This window comes from Xiphias gladius, chromosome 3, assembly GCF_016859285.1.
Source record: "Xiphias gladius isolate SHS-SW01 ecotype Sanya breed wild chromosome 3, ASM1685928v1, whole genome shotgun sequence".
Lineage (NCBI taxonomy): Eukaryota > Metazoa > Chordata > Actinopteri > Istiophoriformes > Xiphiidae > Xiphias > Xiphias gladius.
The window spans coordinates 18,176,154-18,194,955 of NC_053402.1; the positions used below are offsets into that span (position 1 = coordinate 18,176,154).

The 18,802-nt window shown below is 42.2% G+C and overlaps 1 protein-coding gene and 1 non-coding gene across 2 annotated transcripts; one reads left to right on the forward strand and one right to left on the reverse strand.

Moving 5' to 3' along the window:
* Window positions 1–640: 640 nt before the first annotated feature.
* pla2g10 (phospholipase A2 group X) lies at window positions 641–3,100 on the forward strand. The gene is made up of 4 exons (XM_040123757.1): window positions 641–707; window positions 1,371–1,539; window positions 2,219–2,325; window positions 2,952–3,100. The coding sequence occupies exons 1-4, from the start codon at window positions 671–673 to the stop codon at window positions 3,098–3,100; spliced, it is 462 nt and encodes a 153-aa protein (XP_039979691.1). The 5' UTR covers window positions 641–670.
* Window positions 3,101–9,226: 6,126 nt separating this feature from the next.
* Window positions 9,227–9,298, reverse strand: trnat-cgu. The gene has a single exon. It is a non-coding gene; the product is annotated as a tRNA-Thr (tRNA).
* Between the last annotated feature and the right edge of the window lie 9,504 nt (window positions 9,299–18,802).

The window sequence follows — 18,802 nt, forward strand, 5'->3', positions numbered from 1 at the left end:
ACTCAGAATGTGCGATGTGAGCAACGATTAGCCCTGACGTTTATTGAAATAGTCTGTACCTAAACTCATATGCCACTTTTTTAAACTCTAAGAAAAGTTTTTTTTCAATTTATTGATTAATTTTCCATATATATATATGTTTTGTAACCAATATATACTTTACAAACATAGGATATTTGGGGAGTTCAAAATGAGTATAGTTTTATTTGTTAACCATTAATCTGGAAATTAAAATGATCATCCAGAGTGACTCCGGCCTGTGACATTTATAGTGTTCGACTATAAATGTCACGGGCGGGAAATATTTAAGTTGACACATAAATGAAATAGGTCTCGAATGATAGACGAATGTATTTTCATTGCTAACTGTGTATGTTTGATTTTCATGAAGCCCCTAAATGTCTTTTATCTCTTGAAAAGTAAAAGTGTCCTATTTCATCTTGTGTGAAACACACGGGTGCTGGAGAGCTGAGAGGAAGCAATAAAACAACTCCAGGCTGTTTCCTCTAGAGGGCGTAAAGTATTACAAACACTGGATTAGCCTCTGGCCAATAGTGATGCTCAGGAGATTATTCAAACAGCATCTAAAAAAAGCTCTCCACTCAATGCCCCACTCACAGAGTGGAAGTGAACAACACTTGGTGTGGAGTTGAGCTGCCTGTTGCATGCCATGACTGCGTTTTACCGGATACTTCTCCTCTTATCTGGTGAGTTGCTCAGTTACTTTGAAGTGGAGCTTCAGCTCGTGATGAAATGCAGAAGGCTTGAGAAGTTATTTTAATCCCGCAGAGGGAGCCGGTGCATGTACAGCCTTGAGCAGAGACTACCTGTGTTTACATATGCAGAATGACTCAGTGAGAGTGTTATTCCAAGCCAGCACTCGCCAATGCATTAAACTGATGTTGCTCCACAACATCATCTACTTTCCCATCATTTCAAGTCTGAAGCTGGTTGAGGTGTTCCGGAAGTCGGTGGCTTTCTGGTGTTCAAAAGTCAATCCAGTGTGTCCTATTCACAATTAAAGGGGCTATGTGGGTTTCAGTGCGGCTACAGCGAGATGCAAGGCATGTGTGCACCTGTCTAGATTTCTTAGATCCCATAGCCAATTTAAAAAACGGTGTTTAATATGTGCAGGACACGGAGGAAAAACACAGGAAAACAGGAATATCTTACAATATAAAGCAAGACAATACTTTTGAAAAGCAAAAAAAAAAAAAAAAAAATCAGTCATTGTCTGACTTTGTTTGTTAAGATTTTGTCAGTGACTCACACTGTGTGCCAGACAATGCTAAACAAAGAAAACTGAGACTTGTGTCCAAGGAGAGACGTGAGTTTGTTCTTCCTCCTCTGCTGTTTATTGCTCTTTGCAGTGGCCGTGGCCTCTGTGACAGCGCGCGGGTCCCAGCGGACAAAGAGAGGGTTACTCGAGCTGGCAGGCGCCATCAAATGCAGCACAGGGAGATCTGCCTTGGCCTACATGATGTACGGGTGCTACTGTGGACTGGGTGGTCAAGGCTGGCCCAGAGACAAGGCAGACTGGTGAGGCAGCGGCATTAATCAACACTCCTCTCAAACCTGACAGAAGAGAAATACAACTGACAGTCAAGCCCGGACGCCTGATGATAGCGTGTACCAAAATGTAAACAATCCGTTGTGGCTTTATATATGGCCGACTTATACATTATGTGGAGCAAAAGATATAATTCAGAATGCTTTGGTGGTGTTTAGCCCTCCAAACCAGGGATGGTGCGTACACATTATTTCCTCCTCCCGGATGCCTTCAGTTCTTCCCAGTCGTCCTACATCCTGATGTGTACACACAGTTTGCTTTGTGAATGAATCGACTGAGCCACAAATGCTGTGCGATGGGATGGAAGGAGGGAATATTGTCAAAATGCAGCAGACTCACACGGTCCAATGGCTGCTTCAAATAGGTCCCAAAAATTCCACACCCAGGTCGTAACTGCCGTCTCCTTCTTTTCCTGCTTCACCGCAAGACATAAAACTCCCACAAACCGGTTAGCTGCTAACTACCTGTTGAGAAAACTCATGTGGTGATCCTGCCCTGCCTTTAAAAATAGCTGCGGTGTGACTCAAACCATAGGGCTGTGACTATCCACCTTCTGCTTTCTTGACTGTGCGTAGTCTAAACTGAGTTCTGTCAGCTGCAGCCTTCAAAATAAAATATTCATCCAGTTGTTACTTTTTCTTTATGTAGGTGTTGCCACAGGCATGACTGCTGTTATGGAGATGCAGAACGCCTCGGCTGCCAAACCAAAACAGACCAGTATCGGTGGACTTGCGAGGACAAGACTGCTGAGTGTGGTATTGCATTTTTTACACGCAACATTTTTGTGTTTTTATTATTCGGAAGATAAGGTAGCTGCTGCTGTCTTTCCTTAGTGGCAGCACACGAAAACATGAGGACCACCAGTATAACACACTGACATGGGTAAACCGGACAGTGAGACAAAGATCAGGCTGTGTGTGATCTGCAAATATCCACGGAGTTTATGAAAACAGTAAACGTATTTTAAGCTCCCATAAACCACAGTCATTTATGATCATAAATGGCAACAACCTTAATGAGGTGTAAATTTTAAAGTACCAAAAAAATGGGTTGTTTGTGATTTTAAAAAAAATAAACAAAACGAGGTCAAATTAATTCATGATGGTCACGATTACTGTGTGTTCCCTTTGATTTTCTACTCAGGAGCCAGATTTCTTTCATTTCCATAGGAAGTGCACCAAATTAACCAACAGAAAGCAAAACGAAATACAGTTGGATGTGTTTGTAGCACTAACGGCTAAGATTTTCGATTAGAACAACTAATCACAACAAATTTCACAAAGTTAGTGAGAAAACTCCTGACAAAGAAAATTTGCGTATGTCATGAAAATCCTCTTCCCGGCTTGTCACTGAAAGAAAGCATTTATGTTCTTCATTGCAGATGACTTGAAGGACAAATGTGAAAAGCTGCTGTGCAAGTGTGACAGAGACGCTGCCAAATGTTTGAGAAAAGCACCTTTCATCCAAAAATATGCCCTATGGCCAGATTTTCTGTGCGGCTGCGAACAACCAATGTGTAATATTTACTGACATAATAAATGCATCTGCATGTCCCATGTGCCTTTTGTAAATACAAGATGTTACGGTAATAACAGTGTAAAAAGTCAAAGACACTATATTGTGTTTTTTAAAACAGTTTTTTTTTAATTGATATCATTTTCAGGATCTTAATTAAATTCTTTTAGGAGTAAAACAGTGTTGTATGTCTCAAATGTTGTTTTAATAAAGGACAAAACTACTATTAAGTCCTAAAAAGAATTTCCAGGAGGGGAACACCTAATTCTCGACAAATGGCCCGCGACTGTCTCGAGAGTCACGAGGGATTAAGGCTGCCGTGGATTCACCTGATGAAAAGGCAGCTTGGGCATCCCTCTGCTGAAACTCAGTCAGAGCTCAGCAGAGGGTCAAAAGTTAATCAGCGAGGGAAATAGCAGATAGCCGGTCCTCACAACAGTACTTCTATTTGATGAAATGCTGCGCAGGGCAGTGCCCACCCAATAACCCTGAAACTGACTCCCTGTGCCCTGGCAGCGTTTTCGACCACACTTCATTCACTGGGGTTTAAAAATAAAAGTTTATGGAAATGTATTGAGCTGATAGACAAACTGCTTTTCTTTTTTAAAGTCTGCTGGGAAAAAAATCTCTTTTTTTTTCTCACCAAAACCCATGTATGACATATTTTAGTTGCGTCCTCAGTTTTGTTTCAGCGACACTGTAGAAAGCCAGCTGAGTCTGACCTCATTGAAAATCTTAAATGTTTCTGTAAAAAATGTGTAAAAAAAAAAAAAAAAAGTGTTTTATTCCTTTTGAGTGATCTCATGTACTATATATACTATTTAAATATTATGACCAGGGGGTGAGGAAATCTCCCATGTGCATGATCTCATTGCCTGTTTTCTTCACTGCACTAAAAACGAGAGAAGCATTTGACATCTACAACCTTTACATCATGGGAGGATTCTAAAGAGAAAAAAAAGGGGGCCATCAAACCAGCAGGACATCACCTGGATTGCGATATGTGAAGTCTAGATATTGCCTGTAGATGGTGCCCTATTCACGGTCACTAAAGGCTTGAAGCCCGCTGAACCTAAAGGACCCAGGCGGGTTTCCGGGTGCACACTCAAACAGTGAGAGCTTGTGGTTAAAAATGATTGCTGATGTCGTTATTATTCGCAGTTGTAAGAATGTACCGAAGTTCCTAGAAATGCGGTGCCCGTTGCTGACTGTGGGTTTGAAGGTTTGGTATGCAGTAAAACACCCTGTTTTGGTCGACCACATTTGGTTTAGGGTTTGGCATGGGAGCCTCTCTCAGATCCAAACTGGTCTGAGGCCCACTGTCGAGTCAAAACCTTCATTTCCCCTCTGACACCCAGTAAACACTATCACCGTCATCTGCCTGTAATCATTTCAAACAAAGCCCCCCCCCAGGTGTCGTTGCTCTTGTGAGCTTTTACACTCCTAAGCTCCGTCTGTTAGTTCACACAGGAGACACAGCTTCTTTGTTGAATGAGCGCGCCGCTCGTGAGTGCGGACTGAAATGGGAGAAGACGCCGTGGCGCAGCCTCCAAAGCCCGGGACTCGAAATAAGTATCTGGGTCATGGCCCACACACACTTGCACGTCTGTGTCAAATCTTCACCGGGTATGAGCTCTGAAGTTATGGAAGCCATACACTCCATCTACCACTTAGCAGACAGAGAAAGTGATTCAGTGTCCCATTCGTTTGTTTGTATATGCTCTCCCACCTCTAACCTCGGCAAATGAAAAGGCTGCTTTCATCTGCTGTAAAGCTGTTTCTGCATTGCTCGGCTTGTTCCAAACTCTATGTCGTGTATTTCATTTAAAGTGTTTACGTGTAAACAGCCGGTGTTATATAAGTAGTAAGAGGAACAATGGGCATGCCGTGTTTTCGTGGTGCTCAAACTGGAAAGAGCTCTATAATTTTTCTTGCAAGTAGCACAGAATGAGTCAGTACTGCGTCTGTCTGAATTCGTGAGATCAGAAACTCTAAAGCTGCTCAACAGTTGCATTACCGTCGTCTATTTAGCACTCCTGATGGTGTAACAGAGGTTGTGGAAGTTCACTTTGGCCAGACTCTTTGCCCAGGGGTGCGACAAGTTGCAAAACAGCCACAAAGAGACACAAAATGACCACGAAGAGACACAAAGGCCTATAAAGAGAAGTTAAAAGACATACAGAACGGCCACAAAGAGACGCAGAACTAAAAAGAGAGTAACTGATCACAAACAGATGCAAAGTGACTTTAACGAGATACTTTTTAAAAAAAAGGTCACAAAGAGACACGGTTGACTAGAAAGAGTAGTAAAATTACTATAAAGAGACACAACACAATCACAAGACCCAAAATGAGATGCGAAATCGACCACAAAGACAAAAACAACCCGGCTCTTTCAGTCTGGGTGTCTTGCTCCTATCTAGGAATGGTGGGGGCCCGTTGCCCCATAATCTCTTCATGGCTTTAGGCTATTTGGATAAACAAATAGTAGCTACTTATTGATATCATGTTTACCAAGTTTAATTTTGGCTTCTTTCTGTCATTCTCAAAAACTGAAGTGTCTGAAGAACGCCGGGATTTCGCATGTCACTTGTTCCTTTGGTGAGGAACACCCGCCGGTTCATTTTTCAGCGTCGCAGACGGCCTTGGGGCTTTCTGTGATCACGGCACACGTCCGTTGCAGGTGGTTAGGACACTTTATCTCCCGGGATTATGCCGTATATTCCTCCAGTGGTACTTCTTACTGCAGCAGCCGCCGACATGTAAGAACCCGGTTAGAAATGTCTCCACTGACCTCTCTTATCGACTTTTTTTTTTTTCCGAGCAGTGTGGCACTCTGGAAGAACTCCCGCGTATGAAGGAGTGCTGCTTGCCTACCCTACATATGCATGAGGACGTGGGTGTCGCGATGAATGAGCGCATCCTTTAATCCCCGCCGGGTGAGCTGACAGAACCTGTTCCACGCTAATTGCGTCCTTTAATCAACCGTTTCGGCTCCCCAGCCGAGAGCCAGATGGCGCACAATGACGGCAAAAAAAGCATAAACAATAACAACCATGTTCGGAACCAGGTACGACTTCTTACCGGCGTTTGATTTTACATGCCTTTTTAGACATGCTATGTCCAGGCAAGTCATGTATGGTCCGTCATGTTTTAATTATAGTCTACGAAATGTATGAATAAGAACAAATATAAAGTAGAATACATGATTTGGACGGGTTACAATTCCTTGCATCTATTGTGTAAAGATCTCCTTTGAGTTCAGAATCCTGCTGCCCACACAAAGAAGGGAATCAATGTGTGTCAGGCCCACGGCAGACCTGGACCCGCTGCCAATACACTGAATGTTACAGACTCTTTTGTCTTCTTCTATTTTACTTCCTATTTATGTTTTCCTTTGAAGACTCTTCTGAGGTGGTAGAAATCACAGAGGTAGTCCAGTAAATGTTATTTGAATGCACAAGTATTGAGCGAATGGATGATAATGTTATTTCGTCCAAATATAGCCCTCTCAAACTCATGAATATTAGACGGGAGAAGACATAATATCGGCTAGAGTTTGGTATGTGTGATAATAGTAATCAATGTGATGATTACAAGTAATTATTCTGATCAGTGACAAAGTTTCGGGAGGGAAGTATGCCGTGCAAAATGTGTGCACAACTCAGCAGCTCATTTACAAGGTGACCTGACGCCACTTTGGCTGCCTAAGTCTTTAGGCCAGTGCTAAAGGCTGATGCACAAGGCTGATTTATACAACATGATGTGGGCATCACCTGTCACTACCTGATGATTCCACCAGGGGGCTGAATTTACAGTATTTTTTTTTTCTTTTTTTTTTTGAGTTTGTCAAGAAAAGGCAGCAGCCAGAAAAATGGCCCGAGGTGCTGGGAGACGGGATGGGAAATGTGGGGAATGTGGTCAAACGGAGCTTGAGAATGAAGAGTAAGATGAAGAATCTTAAATTTTCCAGCTCTCTAGGTATTCCTTGTTTTGCTCGGGCCTGCAGACTTCCCTACAGCGTTGCTGTTTCATCACCGAAGGACGGCTCTTATTCTGATTTTTTTTTTTTTGAAACCGGCTTGGAGAAGTCAGGAAGACTGAAATGATGATAAACGTAAAATATTTTCCTCCAAGCCTGCACCACATGGGCCCTACCTGTGCTCCTAACATATAGGGGGAAAAGGCTGTAAATGTTAGACGATTAAAACGTAAGGAAGGCAGACACTCACTTACTGTTGCTATATCTGGAATTTAAATAGCAGGTGTGGAAGTCAAAACTGCTTCGAGGGCAACTGATAACTGCTTCCATGTTCTTGTTGAAGGAAAAGTTACGTAACACAGTAGTTTACACTAAAGTGAGATGGCATCATTATGCTTATGTAGGCATATACTATACACCTTTATAGGATTCATTCTTTTCCGATGAGACACATCTAATTTGAACTGGTTCTAGATGTGAAGACATTTGACTTTTTTTTTTTCCTCTCACCATCTGTCAAAAGCTGAAAGGCAACAAATCCTCTAAGGAAGGAAAAAACAATAATCAATAAGTATGTATATTTTGTCATATTATTGACACTGTCCACACACACACACACACACACACAAATCGTACAGGTTACCATGGAAATAAGATGATGGCACTACAGTGGGATCTCACTAGTAGATGTCAATCACATCGCATCATGATGCGTATGAGCCATCCTCTAGTTCTCATGTGAAAAATAATCCAGGCTTTCTATCTGAGCACTGATTCCCCACAAACAACCCGCCTGACACCTCTGTGCTACAATGTGAAATTATCACTTGCAGATCGCCTAAAGAAAGCTTTGCTTTGTGCAACAAACCTTCACGTATTAGGTTTGTTTACACGGTCTGGGGCTGCACAAAAACCCTTATGCACCATCACGACAAAATAGACCTCCCAGCAATTTGGCGAACCTGGATCTGATCTTATTTTCGACCACTAACGTACTGATTTTTGGGTTTCAGCCGGAGGTTGGACGCGGTCCGCCGGCGACGTGCTGCCGCTGCCGCTGACTAAGGTTTTTTTTTTTTTTTTTTTTCCAGACCACCGCAGCAGCGTCCAATTGTTTGCCTCCTGTCACCGGGCGTCACTCTACAAAAAAAAAAAAAAAAAAAAAAGGGGGGGGTCGCTTCAACCGCCGGAATGTGATGATACGCCGCAGCCTGAACTGGATATGGATCACTGATGCTGCAGCATCACGGAGTGTTACCCGGGAAACTGAAACTAGTGATGCCAGACCGGTGTCAGCTGGGGTCTGCATAATCACGGTGGGATGTGAAAACATGTTTTCAGGGGAGATTTAAAGGAATATTGTAATATATATATATATATATATAAATATACATTTTCTTAAGATCAATTACATTACAGGTGGGTCTACCTACAGGCTGCTGTGTCAAAACAAAGCCACTGTGTTTGGAGGAGCGACAGCAGTTCTCACACAAACCACGAGGATACACCTGAAACACACCGTGTTGCTATGATTTATTTCAGGTTGTCACCTCTGCACCATTTTTTCCTTCCCTTTCAGTCGAACGCGTTTTGTTCTTCTCTTCTCCAACTCTCCAACAATTATGGGGCTTGTTTCCACCTCGTTTTTTCGCAGCTCTCTTTAATTCTTACAAGGAACCTCTCGCGTGACCGTCACAGAGCCACGGTTGATGACTCAAATTGAAGAAGACGCTTGTATTTCCTGAACCCCCATGAAACTATAGGGCAGTGAATACACAATTTAAATTAAAAAAAAACAACAACTCACACACACACTTTTTACAGCGAACCTACCAAAATATATATAATAAAAGCTCTTCAAATTTTACATGTCTTGTCCACAAGTGTACCAAATTCAATGTTGAAATGTACAAGTAATAACTACAGGTGTTTGTAAGCAAACTACCTGGGTTTCCCTTTTTAAAATGTTTAATATCTCAAGAAATAATGTTTTTTGGGGTTTTTTGTAACAGATAATCTGCTGGAGCCGCACACATTGGTCTTCACAGGCTTCATGAATTTGGTTTTGTCACGACACTAATGGCAGGCAGCGGAGCCCATACAGTTTACGTCCTGGACCCGCACACCACAGGGGCGACAGGTGCGCGCCATGTGACAAAAGGCACGGACGGGGTTCGAACCCGCGATCTTCGGTTTACGAGACCGACGCCTTACCACTTGGCCACCGCGCCTGCGCTGGTGGGGAAATCCCGATCCATTTTGTAGAGCCAGGGCGTGAGGCGCGCCGTCGGCGCTTCGCGTGCTGCCGGCGACGGGGTCGAGCGGGCCGGTTGCCCGGTCGACCGTGGAGCCGGGACTCGACCTCCTCCCTCCGGCACAGACGCGAACCGTGGAAGCTGCCGGAGTTAAATGTGTTGTTGCCCTTCGGCCGCGAGGGGGAGGCTGTCGCCTACCATGTGAGAGCCATGCGTCGCTAGTCTGGATGCAGATTTTTTAGCACACACACACACACACACACACACACACACACACACACACACACACACACACACAAAACGACGCAAAAAGTGCAGGTTGGGGTGGACTGCATTGCACGCGTTCACCTGGCTGTGTATCATGTACACTGAGCCTAACGAAGCCCATGAAAGGTTATCATATCCGGTCTGTTTGGTGAACTGTTTTGCACAAGTGTTGATCCAACTGATTTGGACATTCTGGAGGATCTAGTTTGCGGTGCTGTTGAAGTGTGTTGCATTATGCAGAGAGGTGGTTCTGTTATGTCGCCTACTCTCAGGAATAGGTAGCAATGAAGGAAAATCCACTGGCTCATTAAAAGAAAAAAGAAAAAAAAGCCCCCATAAATATGCTCAGAAAATGTCATCTCAGACAGGTGCACGTGTGAGAATGTGCAAAATGGAGATTGTGGAGAGCGCCCACGATGGGAGGATTCAACATGTCTCCTCCACGAGGCTGGTAGAAGAGGACAAGGTCTGGAGGTCACTAAAAACTTTACGGTTTAGCCACTGAAGTGATATCACCATTACTTTTTGAGATACCTTAATAATGAATGATGACGACGGACACAAAACACAAAGCACCTTGTCCAAGTTTTGTTTTGAAGGCATTGTTGTTGGCCTAACATTGGTGCCAGAGAAAAGTTGGGGATGGGAGGTGGGGGGGGGTTCACAACGATCACCGGGAATCTTCTGGGGACCGCGAACGTCCAGGTTCAAATTTAATGGCAGTCCGCGCATCACCATCAAAGAGATAGAGATATTTTGTCCTAAATCGGAATTTAACAGACTGAGATTGAACCCGCATAGCTAATCACTATGAGAACCAGCAGGCTGCCTGCAATTCTTTTCTCACCAATACAATATGCATGAAGCCAGACTGCAGCTTTTCACTGTCTCTCTTTTCAAAACATCAAAGATGAATGCCCGCCTGAGGGGCTTTATTTCCCCCCCCCCTCACCCTTTTTTTTTTTTTCTCTCTTGTTTGGATGAGATATCCTAGAGGCTGTTTGAAAAATGAATAAGACTCATTTCCATTGGGAATGAGTTAGCAGTGAAAATCACAGATGTGGAGTATTCACCTTGACCTGCTTAGAGCATGTTGTCAGCACGTAGACCAAAAGAGGAACTTCTCTCGAATGAGGCTCATAGGTAGATTTAATTCAGAGTTGCCTTGAAATGGGACCATGTTTTGCTCTAGTAGCAAAACATGGTCCCACTCTTACTCTAGTAGACCAAAGCGAGCCACGACTTAAAATGGTAAGTGAGGTAACGCTAACAGCTCATCTTTGTATGTAAGAACATTAACGGACATTTTTAAGACAAGGGCCTCGTCTTTTGCCGACTTAAGGGTGATGACTTATAGATAAATGCTACATCTCAAGGTTTCGGGGGGGAAAAGTGTGAATGCTGACTGATGAGCTGTATCTCTTCTAAAGGATTACAAGAGTTGGAAGATCACAGTGGGTGTCGAGTGCATTAAGAATGGAGTCCCATACAGTTTGATGTATATACATATTTTCCTGCTGTATGTTTACCTTTAGTGATGTAACCTTGAACCTCCGTGTGTGTCACACAAACTTGGGTTAACAGGGGTTGTTGTAGTCACATCAGTCCTCTGGAGCCACATCTGTTGCTCGTGTTGTAGTTTTTCACGGCCCTGAGAAGCTGTAGCTGCTGGCGAGGTCCTGGTCTGGGGACTTTTCCATGGCTTCTTTCAATCGCTGCAGCTCTTCGGTTTGCCTTATCATATTAAGTTTTGCGACCGATGCTTCATTGCGGGAGTAAGGAATGAACGAATTCCTCTCTCAAGGCTCGGGATTTCATGGGTTATGTCTTATCAGGCGTAAAGTGTGAAGCACTGGTATGAAGCACTATTTGTCTCATGCAAGTCGGTCATCTTGGGCGCCGTTCCAGGTTCGACTCTGTCTGGATTTATTTGTGTTTCTTACAGGAACAGTGTGACATGCAGTTCTAAGAGTTTGAGATAGGGAGAGGGAAATATGTTCAGTCCGTTAAATTGTTATTTACAGGAAGCCACTGTTGGGAAAACTCTGTTTCAGCAGAGGGCACCATGCTGCTTTACCAGTGTATGGCATAAGAGATTCGGGAGTTTGACCTGTGTTACTGCTACCACGATGAACGAACTAAAATGGCGACATTCTGCTTTGGCCAGGCATTTCCATTTCATGGAGATGACGGGGATGTTGCCATTACTGCAGACTGATGTGTTTAATAACTGCGCAATGGAATCCTCAGTGAATGGACGCAGCGCCGGAGGATGCGCGAGGAAAACAATCAGACCTAAGGTAAAACATGTTGATTTGCGTGTAAATCCGCATGTTCTTCATCCTCGTCATATGAAGCATTTACAAAAGCACAAAAAGCCTGTGTTCCTTCTAGGGAATTAATATTCATTTTTCCTCTTTTAATTAGGATTTCTATTCGCTGTGAACCTAAGGTGAAGCTCTCTCCAGCAGAATCTAACTTTTCTAATGTTCTAAAGTTACCATCAATGATAAAACAGGATGAGCATCCTTGAGTAAATCTTTAAATTGCTGGAGGTTCTCTGCTTTTTTTTTTTTAAAATCATAAACCTCTGCAACATCATAAGCTGAAAAATACAATATGTTCCAGCCAGAGATCACATGGATCTGGGGCATTTTCGTTCATATGGGGACGACCAAGCAGCTCACTCCCTGAGAGAATATGAGGTATTACTGTAGAAATCTATTTAATTATTTATTGTTGTATTGCTTAGAAAAATCATTTAATTTTGCTGGAATCATCCTGCCTCACCTGAATCTTTGAGAATATATATATATATATATATATATATATATATATATATATATATATATATATATATATATATATATATATAAAATTTTCTACTGAGTGAGACTCAAGTAGATTTGATATGTCTGAATTCTGATAACCGATCAGCAAAATGTCGTACTGGATTCATCTAGTAGGCCTCCTCCAGCTGCTTTATATTTCTGTTAGCATCGTAGCTTAGTCATGTTAGCAATATATTGATATGATTACTGAGTGTTTATGTAATCTCAAAATAGTCAAAGTAGTTAGTTTTCTAATAATGTAGATGTGATTATCTACATGGAAAACTCCATTCGTTAGAGCCACTCAAATTGAAAATGTAACTCTTAATAGTGGGACAGCGTAGGTATCTTTATTTAGATCCATAACGCGGAAGTCACTGAGGCTGAGGACACAGCAGAGGAATATCAGGTCAAGTTTCCATGATGAAACAGCACAATGATTTTAAAAAGGCTGCTCCGCAATACGCCTCAACAGTTAAATCATCTTTCCCGAAACTAAGAGCAAGTGAGAGGTTCAAAGTGATGATTTACCTCACTGAAGCAGTAGCAAGGCTCTACCAGGTTCGAGTTGACTTCCATACTCGATATTGATCAGCTATAATGCAGAGTGGGCCTAACGTATGTGGGATTTGTAAAATTTACTAATACACAAATATTTCATGGCAGCTAATGAGGACACTGGCCACTGTGTTTTTTTTAATGGTTCAAATCACAGAACATTATCGACCCCATCCCAACGGGCCCACCTGAACAGCTCTTTGCCTCAGCAGGTATGGTCCAACTGAAACCACTGTATTACTTCCTGCCCGAGAGATTCATCGATTTCTCTACCGTCATTTAAAACTGCGGCAGTAAGAGTCTTAGTTGTAAGTCTCCTTCTCGTGGCAGCTGTTTTAATTTAAATTTTGGCGGCCAGCTGATGTAGCTCAGGGATCAGGAGCTTCTCTGAGTGTGCCTCAGCCGGTCTGGCAAATGGTCCTGGCCAGTAAACAGTCCGGCACGTAACCCTCAGTAAAACGGCGAATTGTTGTTTTCGCAACGCAGTTTTTCTACGAATTAAACGAATGAGACACGATGTGTTAATCGGTGCTCTAACGGTTAGAGTTGCTGGCAGTTGCTGGCCATGTTCCCTTTGGAAAGAGCCAGGTGAACTGTTTCTCGCTGGCACTGAAGAAACAAGGAGAGCAAAAGATTACTAGCGTCACATCAGCTAGTGACGTCAGGACTAGACTATTTTAAAAAAGAGGCAAAATAATAACACATCATCTTAAATGTACTGATGGAACATTATCAGTTCAATAAGACAGAGAATTCAACTAATCTCAGGGTTTCCTATTACACTCAAAGCAGCAGTTAGAAATATTTGCTGTGATAAGGTGACGACATACAATACGCTCCCGCTGTCCATCTAAATAACATATCAGAGATCATCCCCTTTGGCATCCTGTCGTTTATCTTGTGCTCTCACTCCCGCTAGTCTTTTGCAACTTCCTAATTTTGTCAGAATATATGATCTGTGATACTTCCTCAAATGCATGTTTGCACAGATCAGCGACAAGCGAAATTCTGGAAATAAAATGTATTTAAGTGCATCACATTCCAGGCAAATGCAAGTGGCAGCCAACACCGCAGGGCTTTGCTGGTGCAGTGTGAGGAGAAAATTGGTTATTGTGAGAGGGGTATGCTGGATCTGACCCTGGCCACAACAAGACGTGCAAGTGTGAAATCTAGTTGAAAGCTAAGCAGCTGATAAAGCTACATAACAAAGGCAATATCATCTGTCCCCCTTTCTCCAAAATTTCTTTTCATCCATCTTTCTCCTCCGTTCTTTACATTCATCTCCGCATTCACTGGGCTGTTTTCATAACTTCATACAGCAGATGGATGTAAGTTTTAATAAAATATAATTTTATATGCAGTTTATTGAAAAGCCTTTGGGCTGAAATGTGTAATTCCTAAGAATCTTAAGTTGATTTGGGGCAACACTGCTTAATTTATGTTTCCATTTATTTCTGTTGCTTAATGCGTACGGAGCAATTAGGTGCACATCACTCATGCCTGTTGGGTATGTTACCATAGCTACAGTACGATTGTGCAGACAATCATCTGGTCCTTCTTTCCTCCAATAGGGTCGCACGGCTGAGGCTGCAATATAAAGTAAAGATGCTCATCTTTCAGCAACAGACTAGTAAGAATCAGAAACAGGTTCATGAGTATGAAAAAGTCTTGCAGAGTGGCAGGCAGGGGACTGCGCCCAGTCATGGCGGACCAGAGAAAGAAGATCCGACGAGCCGCACAGCGGGAGAGGAAGGTGAGAGCATCTGCCATTTTGAAATCCAACTCCTCTTATTGTTCATTGAAAGAGTTTGGCGGAACAAAACACTGACAGTAAACAAGATACGCCTTTGCATTCAAGCGTTGAATGCCAAGAGGGACCAGGAGGAACAAAAAGGAAGTGTCACTTTAAATGAAATGCATTATTTGGATGAAAGCAGAAAGACAGAGTCTGCTTATACTTAAATAAATGTAGTCCGAGGCTGCTCAGGTCAAATTTAGTTTCTGTTGGTAAGATCAAAGAATTTCAGCTGAGCTTTGCTTAAAGGGAAGATGCTTTAGGACATATGATAGAACAGCTGGAAATGCGGGGAGGGGGGGGTGTTTCAAAACAGTTTTTTTTGGTTTAAATGATAAGAATCTATCGTGAATGAATTTGCGAAATTGAAAGTAGTTATACATGTGGCCTCACTCAAAGAGAGCTCCAAATCCCATCAATCAGAACATCTGAGGAAAAGATGCGTTCAGGGACAATCAGGGAGGAGCTTTGAGGCCAGGCTTGTTGAAATCAAAGGCCTGAGAGCTGAAATAATTTTTTTGCGGGCTACCCATATCATTCTGAGAAAAATAAATGTGGTCAGTTAATCTCCGGCTTGGAAAAGGACAACAGCCAATGCAGCATGTTCAAGCTGCCCCCCTACTGGGCGGCCCATGAGCCTGTCGATATGGTGGTTTGATGTTGGATGGAAAATAAGAACCCCCCACAACAAACACAGAGAGGGCTGGAACAGAGAGACTGGAACAGAGAAAGAGAGGGTAGAAAGGGAAGAACCATCGACAGATGGACTCTGTTGTGATTAAAGATGGCGGCAGTCTTTACTGCAGACTACGAAGGACTACACTCGATCCATAGAAAAGCGGTGGGAGTAGTCTGCGATTCAGCACGACAAAACCGAGAAGCACACAGTAAGGTAAATCAGCAGGAATGTCTGCTTTTGAATCTCTGAGGATGAAACCTACGGTTACCAGTAACTTTCCATTGTATTGTTTATCGCTCTATTATGTGTCTGATCGGTTTTCACGTCAGTGCCATACTGGTTTTTTGTTGTGTCCTCCCTCTCATCAAAACCAAAGCACATCATTTGATTTGACCAGTGAATGTGCATCCCATGACCAGACTACTGAAGACCCCGATAGACTGAACGATTAAATTCATTTGAATTTCTTCAAGCTGGCAGGTGTCTGACAATGTACTTTCGCCATTTGGTACATGGCTACGGATGTATGTCTTTGGTATTATATCACCGTAGGAAATATGGGCCTTTTTAATAAGATTTTTCCTTTCTTGTGGGAATATAGTGCTCCGGGAGCGAGTATATGCAGCAAAATAAACTCAAGTCTGCAAATTGCTCAATCCTCTGTGCCTAATCCAGTCCAAGGCTTGTTAGTCATGATATATTCAGCCAGGACAAAGGACATCAGCAGGACTCCAGTAGACATTCTCTGACAGTCTTTTGATATTAATCTTTTGATCATTTTCAGAACTTAAAACAATGATTGAATAGCTTTAATATTCCTGTCGCGCTTTTATTAAAACCCTCTTATCTAAATAACTTGGTTAATCATATCAATAGTTTCGAGGTCTCAATTTGGTCTGTAAGCCCCATGTATCTTTTCCATTTCTGTGTTTTGAGGGCTTTGAAAGATGTCTTGTCTTTCTTGCTGTTGCTTTTGTTCTACTTAACTCTTAGTGAATTCTTTGAAGACAGCCAATTGAAAAATAGAAAAAATCTCTATTGTGTGGGCTCAGAATGGGAGCATTCATTTAAACGTCTTAATGGGCTTTTGTTCATCAGAGAGTCTTCAGTAGAGATAAGCCTATTTCAGCCAAGGCCTACAAGGAAATCTAAATCCACACTGACAGGTGGAACAAAAGACGACTGAAACAGCTGAATTGGGAAACATGAGGTTGTCCTCTGGTGACATTTCACTGCAGTGGGATGTTCAAGAATTTCAAAATATTTGTAAAACTTGAAAATCATTTTTAAAAGGTAGCTAGGAGCCATGACTATAATAACTCTCTTGGAAAGCCACAAAATGGTGAATTTGCATTTTTTTTTTTTTTCTGTGATCAGAAATTAGTACAAATGATGAGAAAATTAACAATAACAATGTGAAATGTCGCGCTGAAGGCTTTTTCAGTGACAGAACTCAGCTTTCATTAATAACCATTTCTGGTTCATACAATTACACCTCAGAGCTGAACAGAGAAACGTCTTCCATTGTTCCTCTGTCTGCTCAGCAGCTCCAATGGGCCAGTTGCTTAAGGGCTTCTTGTTTGTATGCTGAGGAAGGGGAGAGTACTTTTCATTTGTTTTCCACACTCAGCTGTTTCTGGCTATTCAAGGGATTCAATTTACCAACCTCCTGGTTACAGGACTTCTTGCTGTTGCATTACTGAAACCTTACCCTGCTAAAACCTAAAATACTTGAAGGTAGTTTTTAAGTAGGATGCATTATCATTTGATAATGTGATACTGGGGAAAAAAAAGGTCTAAAATAGTCTATGTTTAAATTTTGAATGGTCCATTATGTTAAATTTTATTGGTGCATAGAATGGAATAATGCCCTTTGAACGTACGAGATCTACAATATACCCGGTTGGAGACGGACAGGGACATGCGTAGATACCTCCGTGATGAATGATCCGAAAAGCCAAAATGCCCTAAAAGTAAAAAGTAAGATGTGTCAGTCAGTACGGTCCAACGGTTAAACACAGCAAAGCTCATGGGTAGTAGTTTAAGATGCTGCATCAATGGAATTCAGTAGATGGCTGGTGGGCACAGACAAAAGCATTAGAAGAGATAAAAGATTACAGTGCGGATGGAGCGCATTAAGAATGGAGTTCCACACAGTTTGATGTATATAAATATTTTTCTACTGTATTTTTTACCTTGAGTGATGTAACCTTGAACCTCCGTGTGTGTCACACAAACCTGGGTTAATTGGGGTTGTTGTAGTCACATCAGTCCTCTGGAGCCACATCTGTTGCTCGTGTTGTAGTTTTTCACGGCCCTGAGAAGCTGTAGCTGCTGGCGAGGTCCTGGTCTGGTGACTTTTCCATGGCTTTCTGCATTGCAACAATTCTCACATGGATTTTCAGCTCTTTCAGCTCTTTAGTTAGCCTTATCATATTAAGTTTGGCGGCTGTTGGGAAAACTTTGTTTCAGCAGAGGGCACCATGCTGCTTTATCAGTTTGTGGCATAAAAGGTTTGGGAGTTTGACCTGTGTTACTGCTATCACGATGCAACCTTAGCCACAGATTACAAAGTAAGCTTTTTAAAATGTGTTTTGATTGAATACATTGAGTGTACATTTTTTTTTTTTTTTTTTAAATAGCAAAAAATAAAATCTAACGTTTCCTTTGCTGTGTGTAGAGCAAGTTAACAAGTATGTCTTCCTTTTCAGGAACAAATGGATGGAAAAGACAAACTATTATGGCGACATTCTGCTTTGGCCAGGCATTTCCATTTCATGGAGATGACGGGGATGTTGCCATTACTTCAGACTGATGTGTTTAATAACTGCGCAATGGAATCCTCAGTGAATGGACGCAGCGCCGGAGGATGCGCGAGGAAGACAATCAGACCTAAGGTAAAACATGTTGATTTGCGTGTAAATCCGCATGCTCTTCATCCTCGTCATATCAACCAGTTACAAAAGTGCAAAAATTGCAAAGAGGTAGTACATGTACGCAGACAGAGAAAAAGACACACAGACAGAATATTTCTGTTTTTTCTAGAATATATAAGAAAATCACTAAATGAAATCATCACTTGCAGCAATGCAACTTGTCTATGGATGGTGACACACCGACACCCAGTTTGACTCCCAAAATGAATGTTCAGACAGAAGAATCTCGTGCCAGAGCTCTTTTAATAAGTAATGCACTTTAACGTCTGCGTACGGATTAAAATACCTGATGTGTTGGAATTGGTGAAATGCTGTTTGCCCAAAGACAGTTTGCGCACAGTTTCTTAAAGAAATGTTACCGGACCTGCATTTTTTTTGTCTTGAAAATTGAGTAGGCAAATTTTGCACAGTTTC

What these genes read in the sequence shown, in the direction of transcription:
- pla2g10 (XM_040123757.1), top strand. Translation starts at nt 671, where the DNA reads ATGACTGCGTTTTACCGGATACTTCTCCTCTTATCTG. An exon ending in CCCAGAGACAAGGCAGACTG is followed by an intron (nt 1,540 to 2,218) that starts GTGAGGCAGCGG and finishes TTCTTTATGTAG; the next exon opens with GTGTTGCCACAGGCATGACT. An exon ending in GGACAAGACTGCTGAGTGTG is followed by an intron (nt 2,326 to 2,951) that starts GTATTGCATTTT and finishes TCTTCATTGCAG; the next exon opens with ATGACTTGAAGGACAAATGT.